The sequence below is a fragment of the Rhineura floridana genome, chromosome 8, assembly GCF_030035675.1.
Source record: "Rhineura floridana isolate rRhiFlo1 chromosome 8, rRhiFlo1.hap2, whole genome shotgun sequence".
In the NCBI taxonomy this organism is placed as follows: domain Eukaryota; kingdom Metazoa; phylum Chordata; class Lepidosauria; order Squamata; family Rhineuridae; genus Rhineura; species Rhineura floridana.
This window is the reverse complement of record NC_084487.1, coordinates 27,719,752-27,740,107: the sequence shown is the minus strand read 5'-3', so window position 1 is coordinate 27,740,107 and position 20,356 is coordinate 27,719,752. Positions and strand designations below refer to the sequence as shown.

The 20,356-nt window shown below is 40.3% G+C and overlaps 1 protein-coding gene across 4 annotated transcripts in view; it reads right to left on the bottom strand.

Moving 5' to 3' along the window:
• ETFBKMT (electron transfer flavoprotein subunit beta lysine methyltransferase) overlaps window positions 1–20,356 on the bottom strand; it is a 34,787-nt gene extending 14,431 nt beyond the window's left edge. The window contains exons 1-3 of one of the 4 annotated variants that reach the window (XM_061638710.1): window positions 20,139–20,356; window positions 12,211–12,346; window positions 10,221–10,681 (exon numbers count right to left, since the gene is read on the bottom strand). In XM_061638710.1, coding sequence (XP_061494694.1) covers window positions 10,221–10,540 — 320 coding nt within the window. In that variant the 5' untranslated portion in view covers window positions 10,541–10,681; window positions 12,211–12,346; window positions 20,139–20,356. Of the gene's footprint in view, window positions 1–10,220; window positions 10,682–12,210; window positions 12,347–18,623; window positions 18,831–20,138 lie in introns of those variants that run through there. The other 3 variants (XM_061638708.1, XM_061638711.1, XM_061638709.1) reach the window with 3 other exon arrangements.

Genomic DNA, 20,356 nt, shown 5'->3' with positions numbered 1-20,356 from the left:
ACTTAACAAGACTACTGAAGATGGAAGATGGAAAATGGAACTAATAGAGATAATAGAACAATGGCTACTGAAATTACTGAACCTAACAGATTCTGATGTGATGGATTAATTGAAATGTTTATTTTGACTATGGTTATGACAATAAGATTATCATAATTAGTAATGAGATGGATTAATCGATATGCTTATCTGGAAAAAAAAAATTGATAGATATATTTCTTAAAGAATTGAAACCTCTCTTTGACTTTTTGTGGAAAGAATAAAGTAATGTTTATGAGATTTGATGATTAAGTAAGATAACTACTGGAGGAAAGTGATTTTATAATATGACTTAAGAGACAGGATTGCTATATATTATAGACTTATAACTGATTTGATCTTTGACAAATGGGAAGTCAATATTTTACTCTTTATTTTTTATTTTTGTTTTTTTTTCTTTTTGTTTAACTATTTTTGATTTTGTTTTTTGTCTTTGAATGTTTTATGATTTTGTCTTGTATGTTTTATGAAAATCTGAATAAAAATTATTGAAAAAAAAAAAAAAAAAACCTTCTGACTGGATTTAAAACTGAAAAAGTTTCATCCAAGACAGGAGCCCGTCTCAGAGGCTGCACAGGCGGAGGGATCCTCCTGGGAAGTCCCATATTCCTCTCTCTTAAGGGAAGCACTAAATCAAAATCCTTCACATATATTTATACTTATATTTATCCAAGGTGAAAATTTTGTTCTGTACCTAGCACAGAAAGGATAATTAGCTAGTAGCCCTAAGTCAGTGATGGAGAGCCAATGGCCCTCTAAAATTTGCTGAACTACAGCTCCTATCAGCCTCGATCAGCACTGCCAATGGTCTGGAATGACAGTAGTAGTCCAACAACATCTAGAGAGCCACATGTTCCCCATCCCTGTCATAAATAAAGGGTTCAATCCTATACAAATTTACCTAGGAGTAAGCCACACTGAACTCACTGTGGCTTACTTCTGAGTGGATGTATCTAACTTTGCGCTGAATGTGTATGAATGTTCCTAAGAAACTTATTTAACAAAATTTATATACTGCTTCATCTTAGTGGTTTACGTTTGCCAATTTGACACCGATTTTCAGACTGGGAGAACTGGGCTCCTTCAGGATAAGCATAGAGGTAGACTAAAGTTTTCTCTGCACTTTATGTTGCCTACATTTCTTTTTGTTTTTTAAAGCAGCAGAACCTGTACCCTCAGCCTCAATTCATGCAACCCTCCACATCATCAGGCTCTACAGGTGGTACAAGCCCACTCTTGCTCTCCAGAGCCTTCTGGAATTGCTTCCTTTTCCATTTCATGTATGAGGGTACAGATGGAGTGGCTGAGAGAGTGAAAGAGCTATGCAATTCTGCAGTTTTGCAAACTCTGCCCACCACTGTCTTTGGCTCCACCCCGTTGGATGTGTGAAAGAAAATCTTTGGTTCAGGCTTATTGTGAGCACCAGACTGGCTAGGCCTCATAACTTATAAGGTAGAATGATTAATAGAATAACTATTGGGAGTGCTAAAGTAAACAATAGAGCATAGCTCTTGCATGGCTTATAGAGGAAGCTGGAAACCGCAAGGCTTGCTAAACCGTATAGGAAATAGTGTGGTCATGTAGGTAAAGGTAGAGTTGTGAGAAAGGAAAAAAGTTATTTTGAACATGAATATTTTTGGACATAAAGCTTTGCTATTGCCATTGCCATTGATGGAAATATGTATAGCTTCTTTGTGTAATTGTGTAATCTATGTACGTCATTGCAAGGGTATAAAACTCCCCGCGTGGAGTGGACTTGGGAGGCCCATGTGACGTCCTCCCCTGGTTCTCCCTGTCAGATTTCCACCTGCTTGTGGCTACTGCCTTTCACTAGGCACCACCAGGGATACCACCAGTGCGGACTGTCCTTTATATGGTTTCTCACTCCGCTCTAGCACAGATCTCACTAGATCCCCCTGCTAGGCAGCACCACCAGTCATGTCCTATAACCAATACTCCCAGAGACTTTGCCCGAGTCTCTCTCTAGTTACTTTTGTGATTGCGTGCTTATGCTGTTCCCAACCCCCTTGTATCTTTATAGATAACGCATACAACTCTGGGTTGCTCTGGATACTTGAATTGTTATTATTCCTCCCTTCACCGCTGCCACCATTAGATACTGTTTCTGTTCAGCCTTGGTAATTACCTGTTGGCATGTGTTGGTTATTGTGTGAAACAGCATACATTACGTTGGAGTTAAGCTGAGCAAGAAACTTCTTCAGAGCATGTTAAGAGTCTTTATTGAAAGACATTAAGGCCAGAGGCTTAAGAGTAAATACATGTAGAGATTCTTCAGTCACCCCCCTTCTGGTACATCTCTCTCCATAGATAAACACAAAAGACAGCCTCTCAGCTCAGAGGCATAATTCAGAAGAAAAACAACACACAGACTCTGTTAGAACTTTCCCAGTCGCTATCAGATGGCTACCATAGCAACGGCCCTGGCAGTCCATTCCCAGACAGGGCATAGACATAACTCCCCCTTAACCACAGTTACGTCTTCAAACTTGCAGGCTTCATGGAAAACTACTAGAGACAGTAATGCCTACTGGTCACCAGCCCAACAGTCTCCCTTTTTTCCATTAAGACTGCAAAATATACATGAAATACATCTCCATAATACATAGTCATACAGTCATACATTTCTACAATACCTCTTGCAATACATTTCAGTACATTGCATCATACAATTTCAGTTCAGTACAGTTCAAAATTACATCTCAGTACAGTTCAAAACTTTATTCACTCAAACTTTGGTTCAACACATGTCAAATAAAGTGTCTCAGGATACATGTCTACAACTTTATTCATGCCAGGACTTGTTATTAATCCCACAGTAAATCTGTCAGGCGGTTTGCCTAAATTCGCTCTCGTGGAGCGTCTTAAAGGAACCAGAGCTTCGGCTCTCTCTGCCCCCCCATTTGTGCTTGTGCTTGGCACAACCTGCGCAGGAGCTTCCATTTCCTCAGCTTTTCGTTTCTTCGATCTGCGTTTCCCACAAATGAGCTCATTCAAAGCATCTCTGAGAGGTATTTGTGTACCTTCCACTTTAATGTCAACATCTGGCTTAAATTTCTGTGATTGTGTTCGTGTTTGTGTTTGTGTGTCATTTGTTCCTGTAAGAAGGACTGTCTCCCTTTGATCCCAAGGCTTTTCTGAGACTTTAATGCTTCTGCTCAGAATTAACTGCTGTGTTTCTGGACACCAAACTCTGTAATATGCATTCTGAAATCCCAAAACAAAACCTTGCTGTGCTCTGGGCGCAAGCTTGCCCCTCCTTTTTCCCTGTGAAATGTGGATCCAGCACCTTGCCCCGAATTTTTGAATGTGTTGTATTCTAGGCTTTCTGCCAGTAAGTTTCTCATAAGGAGACATTCCAATAGCACTGTGTAACACCCTGTTGTGAATGTAATTCGCATAAAGAATTGCTTCTGCCCAGAAAGAATTCCCTAAACTGCAATCCAGCAGCATGGCTCTCATTGCTTCCCTAAGCACCCTATTTTTTCTCTCAGCAGTTCCATTGGAAAACGGGCTGTGTGGAGCAGTGAAATTCTGGTTTATTCCCTTACTCTCCAGAAAGTCACTCAATGCTTTACTCGTGAATTCCCCACCTTGGTCCGAGCGTATAGCCCCCACCGTGACCAAGTGTTGAGTTTCGATTCTCTTAATGAACAGTTTCAGCTTCTGCTCAGCTTCACTTTTATGCTTTAACAGAAAAACATGACAAAATCTTGAAAAATCATCTACCAGTACCATGTAGAATTTCGCACCTCCTCGTGAAGCATTTATTGGTCCTGCTAAATCAACATGAACTAGCTGGTAGGGAGCTGTTGTGGTTCTCTCAGCCTCCCGGTTTATTGGTGCAATAGTCATTTTAGCTTGATTACAAGAATCACAATCCATTAACTGTCCACAATCTTTTAAACGCATGTCTTCACTGTGCAAAGGGGTTTTCCTTATCGTGTCAAGGTTTGCATGCCCCAGCCTTTGATGCCATTCATGGACGCAGCCCTGATGTACCTGTGCCTCAGCGTTTAACACAGCACACCCTGCTTGACTGCTCTTTATTACAAACTGTGAATCATTAAGGCTTCCCTGCATGCACACTTCATCTCCCCTCATTATAAAACATTGGTCTTTGCGGAACAAAATTGAATAATTACAACTCACCAGTTTTCTAACTGATAAAATATTATGAGCCAATTCCGGAACAAACAAACAGTCTGACATTAGTCCAAGCTTCTCAAATTTCACCAGACCACGAGCTTCAACGTTCTTTCGCGATCCATCAGCTAGTAAAACAAAGTCTTTCACTTCTTCTGAAACGTAAAACAAACATCTGTCTTTAATTAATATATGGCTTGCTCCGCTGTCGACAATAAAGTTAATTTGTTCCAAGTCTTTAGACTTCTGTTTACAAACAAAGTTCACACTTCCTTGCTTCAAGCCTCCGTCCCTGGAGTTTCGCTTGATTGCACAATCTTTACGGAGATGCCCACGAGCCCCACAGGCAAAACAAGACTTCAGCCGCTGCTGCTCCTGCTTGTTTTCCTGTCTGCTTTCGGCAGCCTGCTCCGGTTTGGCACTTTTCTCCTCCTTGCTTCTGACAGCTTCCACCGGCTGGGCTCTCTGCGCCTCCTGCCTCCGCTGCCATTCCTGGGACAAATCCTGCAACGCGTCCCAGATCTGTTTAGCCGACGGCTCATCTCTCACACACATCAGTTGAGAATCCGATAGAGCCAAGATTGTAAACGCCTGCGCCCTCTGGTCTCGACGCTTCCAGGCCGCGGTCGGTACCGCCGGGGGTTTTTCCTTAATCACGTCCCATAAATCTTCTGTTATCAGCAAAGCCTGCATCCTCGGCTTCCAGCTGCCATAATTCTTTTCATTAAGTCGTTCCATCGGCAAGCCTCCCCCAGACAGGTTTACAGCCATGTTGCTCACCTCCGTCTGGTTCAATCAATCAAGCTGCCCTCTCTGGAACTCCGTCTGCCGTTCAGACCAGCAACTTACTCCGGTGTAATGCGCTGTGGAGCGCAACCATCCTCTGCTACCACTGTTGGCATGTGTGCGTTGTTGTGTGAAACAGCATACATTACGTTGGAGTTAAGTTGAGCAAGAAACTTCTTCAGAGCATGTTAAGAGTCTTTATTGAAAGACATTAAGGCCAGAGGCTTAAGAGTAAATACATGTAGAGATTCTTCAGTCACCCCCCTTCTGGTACATCTCTCTCCATAGATAAACACAAAAGACAGCCTCTCAGCTCAGAGGCATAATTCAGAAGAAAAACAACACACAGACTCTGTTAGAACTTTCCCAGTCGCTATCAGATGGCTACCATAGCAACGGCCCTGGCAGTCCGTTCCCAGACAGGGCATAGACATAACTCCCCCTTAACCACAGTTACATCTTCAAACTTGCAGGCTTCATGGAAAACTACTAGAGACAGTAATGCCTACTGGTCACCAGCCCAACATTACCTTGCCCTCCCTTCTGGTATGTATATCCCCCAGCCAAGGATCAGGCCTTTGGTAAACCAAATAAGTATTTATTAAATATCAGAAATAACAAGATTAGTTTTAGAATGTTTCACAAGTGTATGGTTTCATCTATTCCTGTTTTGTACTTGACTTATTATTAATCAGAACTCCAACTCCCTCTTTCTCCACACTCCTGACCTCCCCCCTTAAACACCTCTTTCTCCACACTCCCAACATCCACCCAGATTCAACTGTCATTCTTCCATTTATACTCCCAGCCATTCAAACGCTCAGCCAATCATCCAGCATTCTACTGCTCATGTACTCCCCCCTCCTCTTTCACTCCACTTACCATATGTCTTCTATATAAACAGCACTTACCATATTTACACTATAAGCAGGAACATCACAGCCCACACTAGGACTTTGTCTGGGTGTCAGTTCCCAAGCATTTGCTTGTTCTAATAAAGCTGCTAATTACAATGCCAATCCCGTGTCTTGAGACTTCCATTAGGGCCTCCCAGGATTGAACCAGGCAGGGATAAGCCATCTTTTCGTTCCTGCAACAGATGCAGCTCTCAATTGGTTTTTCTTATGGGTCAATGGCCCTTCACAGGAAAAAGAGGCTGGCTTTACATCAATAGTTAACTTCTAAAAAGAAGAGGTGCCAGGGCAGAAGCTCTCTGTCTTTTTTTACCTTCCTGCTCACCTTAGACACATGGTTTTCCAGAAAGACAGAAATGAGAAGACATGTAATGGGTTAACACTGTGCAGCAGCCCAAGGTCAGAGGCTGCAGCTGGCATGAAACAGAACATCTATAAAGCTTTGAAAGAGAAACTAGAAGGTGTGGGGGTGTTAGAAGAGTTAGGAAAGTAACGGTCTGTGTGTGGATATCTTTCGGCTGGTTCTATTCCTACTGGGTACAGGGCTGGCACACGCTGTCAATACGCCGCTGCAACAGGTGTTATGGGCCCAGCCTAGCGGCCCAGTTAGCCAGTCTAAAGGCCAACCCAGCCAGCCTGCCAGAGTGCTGTGGAAGAGTGCTTAATCGTGGAAGCCAGTCGGGCGAAGGAATAGTGTTTAGCTGTGTTCAGAAGCAGTGGCTGCAGGCATGGCAGTTTCACTTTCAGCCGGGATGCCTTTGGAAAGGCTCACCGAACGAAACTATTCCAGTTGGCGATTAAGGATGCAAGCATTCCTTACTAAGGAAGATTTATGGCAGGTAATTGTGACCGACCCACCGGCGGATCCGCAACCGGCTCCGTGGATTCGAATGGATCAGAAAGCAAGGGCGTTAATCATCTTGGCGATTGATGATTCTCAGTTGCTGTTTATACAAGATAAGCCGACGGCGAGGCTTATATGGACTGTGTTAAACGAAGTACATGTGAGAAAGACAGCCAGTAGCAAAATTCACTTAGGGTGAAGACTCTATCAGATGAAGCTGGCTGAGGACGGGACAATGTCTGCTCATTTGTTGGAAATAAAGAAGCTGTTTGCAGAGCTGCAAGAAAGGAATGTGATGCACACACAGTTGCAGCAAGTGTACATCATCCTCTCTTCACTGAATTCGTCTTGGGATCCGATCGTGAGCTCGCTGGAAGCTATGCCAGATGAGGGTCTGACAGTCGAGTACGTCTCGGGAAAACTGCTCCAGGAGTGGGACAGACGCAAGGAAGCTGATGGAAGAGAGAGAACTGAGAAAAGAGAATGCAGAAAGCCAAACTTCAAAGACACAGAAGCAAGATCGTTTGGACTAAAAGCCTGTTACTTCTGTGGTGCTACTACTCATCTACAAAGAGACTGTGAAGCGAAGCAAAAAGGACGAGGCAGGAAGCCGTCATGTGTGCAGCTGGTGAGTGCGGACAACTGCAAAACTAAAAGCAGCGAAAACAGAGACAGTACTGTATGGGTTGTAGACTCAGGCGCTACCCACAGTATGGTGAAGGACATAACTTTGTTCAAAACTACACTTCCCACGAAAGAGGATGTTGTGCTTGCGGATGGCACGCACAGACAGGTATTGGGGAGGGGAACTGTAAAGTTGAGTGTACTGAACACCATTATGACTGATGTATTGTTTGTACCAAGCTTAGAATGCAATACCATGTCTGTTCAGAAACTGAATGCAATGGGATATATTGTCACGTTTAGACAAGGGACATGTGAGATAAAGAAAGGGGACAAACTCTGTATGAAGGGGTATCTTAGGAATTCACTGTTTTACATACAATTCAAACCCACAGGATGTGCTACTATGTGTGCAAACAAGAAGCCTCATGACCGATGCATTCATCTATGGCATAGGAAACTAGGTCACGCTAGTTTTGGCACGATCATGAAAACACCCAGTAATAGTGTGGATGTGACACTAAAGGAGTGTAACCGGTATGTGGAATATGATGTATGTAATCAAACCAAAGCCACAGTTGCTCCCATATGTAAGGAGGCAGAGAGTAGCACAAATGCACCATATCAAATGATTCATATTCATCTAGCAGGACCATTTCAAAGTTCACAAGGTGGTGCCAAGTATTTTCTGGTGATTGTAGACAACTATACCAGGTTTTGTACCGTTTATTTGTTACATGCAAAAGACGAAGCAGAGGGGAAACTGAAACAGTTTGTGAAAAAGATTGAAGTGCAACACGGTGTAACAATCCAAAGAATACGCTTCGACCAAGGGGGAGAGTTCACTGGTAAATCGCTAGAGCAGTATTTGACAAAGAAAGGCATAGAACAAAATTTCACTGCCCCATTTTCTCCGTTTCAGAATGGATTGGCGGAGAGAAAGACTAGAACCCTGCAGGATGCAACTAGAGCCATGTTGAGGGACTCTGAGTTACCAAATGCATTTTGGGGAGAGTGTATATTATATGCCAATTACGTTCAAAACAGGCTGTATCATAAGGCAATTCAAATTACACCATATGAGAAACTCAATGGAAAGAAACCAAGACTGCAACATATTGTTAGATTTGGAGCAAAGTGCTGGGTGCACGTTCCCAAAGGAAAACGACATGGGAAGTTAGCTCCCAGAGCACAGAAAGGGAATGTACTGGGATTCCAAAATGCTTATTATCGTGTCTGGATACCAAATCAGAGCAGGGTGGTGCTCAGCAGGAGCATTAAAGTACAGGAACAGGATTGGGATAACATTGAGTATGTTGAACTAGGAAATTCACATGAACATGATGCAACCACAGAACATGAAATAGAACAAGGGATAAAACAAGAGGAAGAGGAACAGCCTCTTGCTAGTGTGGATGAGAGAGGCAAAGAGGAAACAGAGCCTCAGGTAACATTAAGACGCTCTGAAAGAGCGAATCTAGGTAAACCACCTGAAAGGTTTCAGATTGGCACAGTAACAAGCCAAGAAACAAACAGGTGCAAAGTAATGGATGATGGTGAAACACTGTACCTAGAATGTGTTAAACAATGTGTTAAATAAAGATCGCCATAACTGTAGAAACTAACTGTAATTGTGGAAAAGCAATGAAATGTATGTACTCATGTCTTTATGGAAAAGGTGGAAGCTGTAGGCTGCTGAGGAGTCTATGTGTCTGGTTTTCCAGAAAGACAGAAATGAGAAGACGTGTAATGGGTTAACACTGTGCAGCAGCCCAAGGTCAGAGGCTGCAGCTGGCATGAAACAGAACATCTATAAAGCCTTGAAAGAGAAACTAGAAGGTGTGGGGGTGTTAGAAGAGTTAGGAAAGTATTCGTGTCTGTATCTGTGAGAGAAATCCTGTCAGTAAAGACTCTTAACAAGTAACGGTCTGTGTGTGGATATCGTTTGGCTGGTTCTATTCCTACTGGGTACAGGGCTGGCACACGCTGTCAATACACCGCTGCAACAAAAAGCTGGCAGTGGTTACTGAGTTTTGTCCAAAGGACATTCTGCACATACTCAGATATAGTGTGGTCTCATCTGCCCTAGGAAACTGAAAACAGAGCTCACCCTGGTTCAAGAAAAGCTCCATTTCACAATTTACTTATATGAAAAATATATACGCTTCCCTTCTGCATAAATATTCTCAGGGCGGCTTACACCATTAAAAACAAGTCATATCAAAACAAGATGGTAACAAACCATTTGGGATAAAAGACCAGATTAAAAAGGGTAATAATAAAATGCCTGTAGCTGAACAATTAAAAGCCCGAGAAAAGTTATCTGCCTAGTGCTGGGTGGATAGCCAAGTGGGTGCCAAATGAGTTTCCTTGGAGAAAGAATTCTGTAAAAGGGGCACCACTATGGAGAAGGCCTCCCTAATTACCATCCACCTCATTCAGGTGGTGGCAGCACTTGGAGGAAGGCCTCAAATGATGATCTCAGTGCACAAGCAAGCATTCCTTTGGAATGTGCCAAGTCATGCAGAGCGTTAAAGATAAGTATCAGCACTTCGAACTGTGCTTGGAAACTGTGCCATTAATCAACAAAGATGTTTAAGAATAGGTGAAATGCACTCTCACCAACTAGTCCCGGTTAAAAGCCTAGCAGCTGTATCTTGGACTAGTTGAAGTTTCCAAACAGCCTTCAAAAGCAGACCCATAAACAATGCACTGCAGTAGGCTAACGTGGACTTGTTTGGCAAACAAGTGCTTTGAAAATAAACTGTAACTTGGCCTTCAGAGGGGACTTGTCTTTCATTAATCAAATTGCAGTGTGTGTGCCTTCTAGAACTGATGGTGTTCAATACCTGGCTAGCCCTTGGCCTCCTGGCCAATAGATTGCCCAGTAGGGGTCCCCATATGGCCATAAGGCAGCTTTGTCATGCCAAAATCGGCAGTGAGGTGTCAGAAGCCTTAAGCTTATTTCTGGTGTCAGGTTCCCGCTGCTGATGACTTCAGTGTTCTCCTCCAGAAATGCTCTCATCTCTGGATCCAGGAGTCTTCCTGAAGTCCTCTGGTGGTAGCATCTCCGAAGTGAACAGCTGCTTTGATCCTTTTGCTTTAAACCTTTTCTGAAGACTTCTCTACCTAACAGGCATATCAGTCGCCTCCAGCCTATGAAAATCATGCCCTCTACTCCACTCGGAAAACTCCTCCCCAACTAAAGTTCAGATCATCAGGAACATTTGCCTGGAGCACCAAGTGTCAAGATTGGGTGTGGGAAGAACAACTCAAGCTGTGGCTTTCAAGATTCAACGGGCAACCATTCCTAAAAAAAGAAAAAGAGATACTTCATCGTTAGTTGATTGCACAAATTAGTACTGAGGATGGCAGCCCTCTTATGGGCAGACAACATTAGGGCTGTATCTAACAAAGTTCTATTTAAGAGTAGACTGACTGAAAATAATGAACCCATTTATTTCAATGGGTCTATTAGCACTGGATACAACCCTTATTCCTGGGTGCGATTATTACTGCTTTCTGTCGTTTGCATAAAGATCTCTCTCTCTGAATTATTTTAGAAATGTATAACAGTGCCTTATATTAAGACCATCATCATCATCATCATCAGTAAAACAATAAAACAAGCCCCTGCCTAAAAAGGTGTACAGTCTAAATAAAATGAGGACAACAAAGGAAGGGAGGGGAAGCAAATAGAAGACAAAGCAAGAACTTCAAATACTCTTAAGACTCTAGGTATCCAAGTAATATAACTAGAAACCAGTCCTGCCTATTCTGGCTAGGGGCAACTCACAGGAGAGCCTTTCAACTGGAGGTGCCAAGGACTGGACTTGGACCATCAGTGTCGTGGCAAATTCAGAAATGCAGGGTCCCTTCCTGATAGTCACTTGTTGGAGAAAATGAACCAACTAGACACCATCTTAGCCTCGGCCTCTATTTTGAATAAGCATCTCTTAAAGTTAGAAGTTAATCATTTTTGCAAGGCTAGCATGTCTGCAAAGTTAACAGACTATGGAGGCAGACAAGGGGAAATGGAACAAGACGGTATGTGGTTAATGTCTAATCCCTAACTGCTGTTGTCAGGCTGAGTATGAGACATTGCTAGGCTGTGGTTAGGGGAATTTTATAGTTAATAGTTAATGTTTGAAGCTTCTGCAATCCTGTTATGGTTGCTTGAAATTTTGTTTATTCCTGACTACAAGTATTGAACAACCTGCTTAGACAGGAGAGCTCCATTTTTTCCTTACAACACAGTCTTGTAAGATCTCTCTCCCTTGCTGCAGCAATAGAAAAAAATCAAGTTATCACAACCATCCTGAAAGGTGATCAGTCGCCACTTTTTTTCCACCCACACACTCCAAGGGGAGGCTGTGTGTTACCTACTGAAAAAAGTGGCTGACTCACCCTCTTTCATTCTGATTGGCTTCAATCAGCACAAAAGGACAAGGACTCTCCTCAGTGGCTAACATGCTCCCTTTTCATACTGATTGGCTCATAAGTAGGGACCTGGCTGGGATCCTGCTCTCAAAAAAGGAAGGGGGCTAAGACCCACCCACTCCCAGTGATCCCAGATGACTACACTTCTACCTTGGACACATTATTAATGCAAAGAATGTGCTCTGCCACTGTGGTGTAATTCCTCCCATATTCTGTAAGAGCTTCTATACCCTATAAAATAAATGTTTGACTGGCTTCTTCCCAACTCTTATACATACACACATTTGTTCATTTGTCCATTCACATACCACTCTTACTCTATTTTATACCTTTACAAATAACCATTAACTTCCATCTGTCTTTGATATGTTTATTAATTTTATTACATTAACATCCTACCTGTTCCGTCATGGAACCCAAGGCAGCACACCCCATCTAGGCAATGACCAGCCCCAGTGGCTTCAGCAAAGGCATGGCCTCGTATGCTTTCATGCCCAGGACTGTCTCATAATTCAGCTGTCACTCAGTCTGGAAACTGTGTTAGTACAAGCCAAATTACATTAAATTTTAATTTTATTGCATTTTTGTCTCTGTGTATTGCATTGGTGTTGTGGCAAATTGAGAAGTACAGGGTCCCTTCATAATACTCACAGCCATGACACCTTCTAAAATTATACAACCTTCTTTGTTATGTGCCTTCAAGTTGACTACGACTTATGGTGACCCTATGAATCAGTGACGTCCAAGAGCATCTGTCATGATCCACCCTGTTCAGTTCTTATAAGTTCAGGTCTGTGGCTTCCTTTATGGAATCAATCCATCTCTGGTTTGGCCTTCCTCTTTTTCTACTCCCTTCTGTTTTTCCCAGCATTATTGTCTTTTCTAGTGAATCACGTCTTCTCATGATGTGTCCAAAGTATGATAACCTCAGTTTCATCATTTTAGCTTCTAATGATAGTTCTGGTTTAATTTGTTCTAACACCCAATTATTTGTCTTCTTCGCACTCCATGGTATGCACAAAGCTCTCCTCCAACACCACATTTTGAATGAGTTGATTTTTCTCTTATCCACCGTTTTCACTGTCCAACTTTCACATTCATACACAGAGATCGGGAATACCATGGTCTGAATGATCCTGACTTTAGTGTTGTGAGACATCTTTGCATTTGAGGACCTTCTCTCACAGCTGCCCTCTCCATTCCTAGCCTTCTTCTGATTTCTTGACTATTGTCTCTATTTTGGTTAATGACTGTGCCGAGGTATTGATAATCCTTGACAAGTTCAATGTCCTCATTGTCAACTTTAAAGTTACATAAATCTTCTGTTGTCATACAGAAATATAGATTGAATACTGTTCAAAAAGCAAGGGACTTCTTGAGAAAAGCTTCAAAAGATATGGATGAAGATAAACTCAAAGATATGGATATAATTCCTGGGGAACAAAGTCAACAAAATATGCAGAGGAAGGGAAGGAAGATGATGGATTAAAAGGAGCATCAGGCACATTTTAAAATACACTCTTAAAGATGGATTACAAATATCTAACTTGGAATATAAATGGAGCCAATACGGCGCAGAAGAGAAAGAAAGTGTTTCATTATTTGAAAAAATTAAAATTGGATATAATTTGTTTACAAGAAACTCATATTAAGAAGAAAGATTCCAAATATTTGATTTGTAAAAATTTGGGTGAAGAATTTATTTCGGCTGGACCAAAAAAAAAAAATGGAGTTGTTCTCTACATTAACCCACAATTGCTTCCTAAATTGGTATTACTGGATGATAGTGGTAGATTTGTGGGGGTCGAAATTACTCTACGGGTACAAACATTTTGATAGTGGGTATCTATGCCCCCAATGAAGATAAAACAAGGTTTTACACAGGACTTATGGAAAAATTGTCAGAGTTTTCATATGACCATTGGTGCGTTATGGGTGATTGGAATGGGGTAATCTCACCAAAAATTGATAGGCTTTCTGAAAAAAATATCAAAGAGACACAGGGTAAATTACCGAAGATTTGCTTTGAACTGATGGAACATTTAGAATTGGTGGATACCTGGAGATATATAAATGATAATGCAAAGGAATTTACTTATTTTTCAGAAAGACACAAAACATTCTCGAGGATTGATATGATTTGGATGTCTAAAATTTTAGCGAAGGACACTTTTAAAATGGATATATTACCAAAAACTTTTTCGGATCATAACCCTGTGATATTAACTTTAAAAAAGAAAAATCTTGGATTTAGATGGAGACTAAATGAATCTTTATTACAGAATGACAAAGTAGTACAAGAATGTAAGAAGAAATTAAAAGAGTTTTTTGAACATAATTTACATAAAGGAACAAGTGAAAATATCGTTTGGGATACAAGTAAGGCATTTATGAGGGGATATCTTATTAAATGTAACTCTGAATTAAAAAAAAAGAAACAACAGAAAATGCAATTAATCTTGGAAGAAATAAAACAAAAAGAGGAAGAATTGAAAAAGAATCCAACTAAAGTTTCTATTGTAAATCAAATCAAAATGTTACAGAAGCAAGTATCAATGCTGACAGTTAGAGAAATTGAAAGAAAACTAAATTTTGCTAAACAAAGGACTTTTGAATTTGCAAATAAACCTGGGAAATGGTTAGCATATAAATTAAGAAAAGAACGCCAAAAAAATATCATTTTAAAGATACAAGAAGGAGATGAGACGTTGACAGATAATGTAAAAATTAAAAAGATTTTTCATCAATATTATTCAACATTGTACAAATGTCAGGAAATTCCATCTGAAAAAGAAGAGTATATATCTAAACAGAATTTGCCTAGAATTACAGACTTTCAGAGACAAGCTATTAATGGTCCTATTACGTCAAGAGAGATATCTGAAGCTATAAACAAAATTAAATTAGGAAAGGCACCAGGACCAGATGGGTTATCTGCAATGTATTATAAATGTTTGGAGGAAGAACTCTTACTACCTTTACAGTCTACAATGAATCTTACTCTGCAAGAGGGAAAGATACCGGATAGTTGGAAAAATGCTAATATAACATTAATACCTAAAGAGGAGCAAGATTTAACTAAAACAAAAAATTATCGACCAATATCTCTATTGAATAATGACTATAAAATTTTTACAATGATCTTGGCAGAAAGATTGAAAATAATATTGCAACAATTTATTCAGGAAGATCAATCAGGGTTTTTACCTAAAAGACAATTACGTGACAACGTCAGGAATGTCTTGAATGTCTTGGAATATTTAGAACAACAAAATGATAAACAAGCAGCTTTGATTTTTTTAGATGCTGAAAAAGCATTTGATAATTTGAATTGGAAATTTATGTTTCAGGTTTTGGAGCAAATGGATTTTGGAGACAATTTTATAAAATGGATTAGATCGATTTATACATCTCAGAAGGCTCAGATAATTGTTAACGGAGATTTAACGGATTCATGTGAAATACAAAAGGGTACAAGACAAGGATGTCCTTTATCTCCCCTTTTATTTATTTTGGTCTTAGAAGTGCTGCTTAGAGATATAAGGCAAGATAAAAGAATTTCGGGATTAAAGATAAAAAAAGAAGAATATAAATTGAGAGCATTTGCTGATGATTTGATAATTGTACTAGAAAATCCTTTGGAAGGAATTAATGTATTGATGGACAAATTAAAAGAATTTGGACCGTTAGCAGGATTTAAGATCAACAATCAAAAAACAAAGATGTTGGTGAAAAATTTAACTTTAAGGGAACAGAAAGAGTTAATGGACAAGACAGATTTTACAATAGAGAAAAAGTTGAAATATTTAGGTATCATTATGACAAATAAAAATTCAAAGTTGTTTCATAATAATTATGAAAAATTATGGACAGAGATTAAGAAAGACTTGCTAAGATGGGATAAACTACAATTGTCATTAATGGGTAGAATATCTGTGATAAAAATGAATGTATTACCGAGAATGATGTTTTTGTTTCAAACAATACCTGTAATATCCTCTGATTTACCTTTTAAACAATGGCAAAAAGATATCTCTAAATTTGTATGGCAAGGAAAAAAACCAAGAGTTAAATTTAAACTACTACAAGATGCCAAAGAAAGAGGAGGACTGGGACTACCAAATCTGAGACTTTATTTTGCTGCCTGCTGTCTAGTCTGGATAAAGGAATGGATTTTATTGAGGAATAAAAGACTATTGGATTTGGAGGGCCATAATTTGAAGTGGGGATGGCATGGATATCTATGGTATGACAAAGTAAAAGTAAATGTAGACTTTAACAATCATTTTATAAGACGTCCTCTGTTGAAAATATGGAATAGATATAAACCAAGGTTTTATTCGAAAATACCATTATGTGTCTCAAGTCAAGAAGCGTTTTATAGAAGAGAAATGGCTGGAAAAGAGAAATGGTTAACTTATCAAGAACTATTAGAAAATGTACATGGAGAATATACAATGAAAGAGAGAGAACAACTGACAAAGGAAGGATATAGTTTTCAATGGTTCGCCTATTTACAATTGTTAGAAAGATATAAAATGGACAAGAAAATGTATGGGTTTGAAATAAGTAAATCTGATTTTGAAATAGGATTGTGTACAAATGATGAAAATATAATTGCGAAAATGTATAAACTCTTATTGAAAATGGATATGGAGGAAGAACAAGTAAAAGAGTGTATGGTAAAGTGGGCAAAAAATTTTGGTCATAACATACAAATGGATCAATGGGAAAATATGTGGAAAAAAGGTTTGAAATTTACACTATGCTATAATCTTAAAGAAAATTTTTATAAAATGATGTACCGTTGGTACATGACTCCAGAAAAGTTGTCAAAAATGTATAGTAATGTTTCTAATGTTTGTTGGAAATGTAAACAACAAGAAGGATCATTTTATCATATGTGGTGGTTATGTAAAAAGGCAAAATCATTTTGGGCACAGATAGGTAGGAAGATGCAAAAAATTCTAAAGATAAATATTCAGTCAAAACCAGAATATTTTTTATTGGGTTTTATGGATAAACAAATAGAAAAGAAATATGGAAGAATAATATTATATATGATTACGGCAGCAAGATTATTATATGCACAAAAGTGGAAAATGGAATCAACACCAACAATGGAAGAATGGTTATTGAAATTAATGGACTTAGTAGAAATGGATAAATTGACATGTTTACTTAGAGAAAAATCGACAGATACATTTCTTAAGGAATGGAAACCTCTCTTAGACTTTTTGTTGAAAGATCAAAATAAAATGATGATACTGGGATTTGACGATTAATTAAGATAGCCTATGGAGAAAAGGGACTCTGTATGTATACATTAAGGGACAGGTTTGATGTATATTATATACTTATAGCTGATCTGCGACAAATCGGAAGTCAACTATTTTATTTTCATCTTTTGTTGATGTATTGTTATGTTTTTTTGACTTTGTTTTGTTTGTTTTTGGAAAAATTTGAATAAAAATTATTAAAAAAAAAATCTTCTGTTGTCATTACTTTAATCTTTTTGACGTTCAGCTGTAGTCCTGCTTTTGTGCTTTCCTCTTTAACTTTCATCAGTATTCGTTTTAAATCATTACTGGTTTCTGCTAGTAGCAGGGTATCGTCTGCATATCTTAAATTATTGATATTTCTCCCTCCAATTTTCACACCTCCTTCATCTTGGTCCAATCCCGCTTTCCGTATGATATGTTCTGCTTATATATTAAATAAATAGGGTGACAAAATACAGCCCTGTCTCACACCCTTTCCAATGGGGAACCAATCGGTTTCTCCCTATTCTGTCCTTACAGTAGCCTCTTGTCCAGAGTATATGTTGTGCATCAGGACAATCAGATGCTGTGGCACCCCCATTTCTTTTAAAGCATTCCATAGTTTTTCATGATCTACACAGTCAAAGGCTTTGCTGTTATCTATAAAGCACAGGGTGTTTTCCTTCTGAAATTCCTTGGTCCATTCCATTATCCAACGTATGTTTGCGATATGATCTCTGGTGCCTCTTCCCTTTCTAAATCCAGCTTGGATGTCTGGCATCTGGCCAGGCTTGACTAATGCTTTAGAAGACTTCTCAGTGGCTAACACATTCCCCTTTCATGCTGATTGGCTCACAGGATACTGGAGACGTAGAAACCCTTCTGGGACCTGGCTCCTAAAAAAAGTAAGGGGTCTAAGACCCCTCCACAGGACCCTGGACTACTACACCCCTGGTGTATTGTGAATTCTTTTGAGTCTCCTGTGAAAACGCAGTCTAACACCAATATCTAATATTATTATATATTTAAGAGCCAGTGTGGTGTAGTGGTTAAGGTGCTGGACTACGAATCCCCACATAGCCGTGAAGCTCACTGGATGACCTTGGGCCAGTTATTGCCTCTTAGCCTCACGAAAACCCTATGGTCGCCATAAGTCGGAATCAACTTTAAGGCAGTACACATACATACACTATATTATAACTCAGTACCAACTTTATTAATTCTTCTAAAAAGTCAGAGAAAAACGTTTGACACAACAGTTAATCCATTTTTTTAAATAATGCTTTATAGCCTGATAACAGCGAAACATATTACTGTTAATTGAATTGGGGGTGGGAGGGGGCATTGGTAGCAATGATTATTTTCCCCGCTGGCGCTGACAATCCCAGTGGGAACTGAGGCAGCAGTGATAAAATCCGAGCACATAACCTGCCTGGGGATCGCTTGATGGTAACGCTTGTTTGTAAAATCCGGTCCCCCTCCCCCCCCCTCCTCCCCCTCGCGTGGTTAACTACAGTTTGGGCTTAGATCTACTGCAGGAAACAAACCGACCATTCGCCTTTGTTTGATGAGTTCCCTGTTGCACCCGCAGCGAAATCACCCTCAAGCTCTGCAAAATCCGTCACTTCCGATTTCCATATGAATATCGTCGCACTGGGGTAGAACATAAAGGGAATCTCGGAACCGTCAATTGCCGAAATATCTATAGTTCCTTGTCTTATTCTTTTTCCCCCTTGCATGGGACGCCCCTCTCGTTCAATGACGAACCGGAAGTGTGATTGCTTTGTTTTAGCTGTTACGGCAGACTACAACTCCCATCATCCCTCTATTTTGGCTATACTGGCTGGAGCTGATGGAAGTTGGAGTACAACATCATCTAGTCCGGTGTTACAGCTTCTGAGCACGCTTCCAGCTTGTGTCTATTCGCGGTTTTTCCCATTACAGGGTTGCAAGAACACCTGCACTTGGCTGACTTTCTCTTCTCCTAAAGATACAGGATCAGTCTCAGGCCCTGAGCCTGGCAACCCTAGGTGGAAACGAGGGGATGGGGAAACTTTTTCAGTTCGAGGGTCTGTTTCCTTCTGAGCAATATTCGGGAGGCACATAGTGGTGGGCAGGGCCAGGGGCAAAAACGGACAGAGAAGTTAATGTGAATTTTAAGAGTAGGCTACTTTCTACACCACTCTCTATCCTCCATCCGGGCAACCAAGAGGCATTTCCAGAGTTCAAGGGCACATTCTAGCCAAGCACCATGCACAAGGAGGGTGTGAAACAAGGCTAGCGATGGAGATGCTGGAGGACCACATTCATACACGCTCACACACACCCCAGGCTCACAGAGCGGTTTACAAAAATCAGTACTAAGGCTTACAAGTGAAATCCTACACCTATGTACTCAGAAGTAACCCCACTGAGTCCAATGGGACTTACTCCCTAGTAAGTGCACTTCGGATTGCAGTCTTTGGCTCACCCAAAGATATGACACCCAAGGAATGAGGAATGGGAGGGAGGAGGGCCAAGTCAGCTCAAGGACAAATTCTTAAATGTGTAGTTCTCATATCAGATTCAAGATAGTTCTGCATATCTCGAAGAGTAACAACTCCTCATCGAAGTCAGGGAAGACTGGCTAAGGGTGACCGCTATAAAGGCGTAGAGTGCCCCTGTGCTTTTAATACACGTAGTGAAGATGGAACTGTGACCAGTCTGGGATTTCTTCCATAACGACAAGCACACTGCCACAATCCCCTACAGAACAGCCAAATCAATCATTATAATAGTAACAAATGTGGATTTTAAAAACAAATAAACTTAGGGAAGAAAAAATAGGATTGCCAATATGTTTATTGCCGCTGCTCCTGTGCATTAGACAGCAGACTAACATGCAGAAAGTGTGCAGATGAAGCTTCTTCCCTAATTTTTTCGCCATGCCAGAAAAAGCCTCACAAGCTATATTTTGGTGTGCCAAGACACCTGTTATATGCACAGGAGTGGAGCAAATAAAAAAAAAACTTGGCAACTGTAGTGGAAACAGCAGTAAAAATTGTGAAGCGTAGCAGTTTTTCTTACCTTGAAGCTGTCGTATATGTGCCTTGTGAGAGGTCCAATGCACAGGAATCCCAACCAGCAGAGAAGGAAATATACTTTATACCATGACATTTCTATTACCAAGGCAACAAGAGGCCTATGTTCTGGAATCTTCCACTGTGACATATGCTGAGAGGCAACCTTAATATATATCAGCAGTCCTTGTGTGGTGCTGGAGAGGAAAGCTGCGATGGATTCTT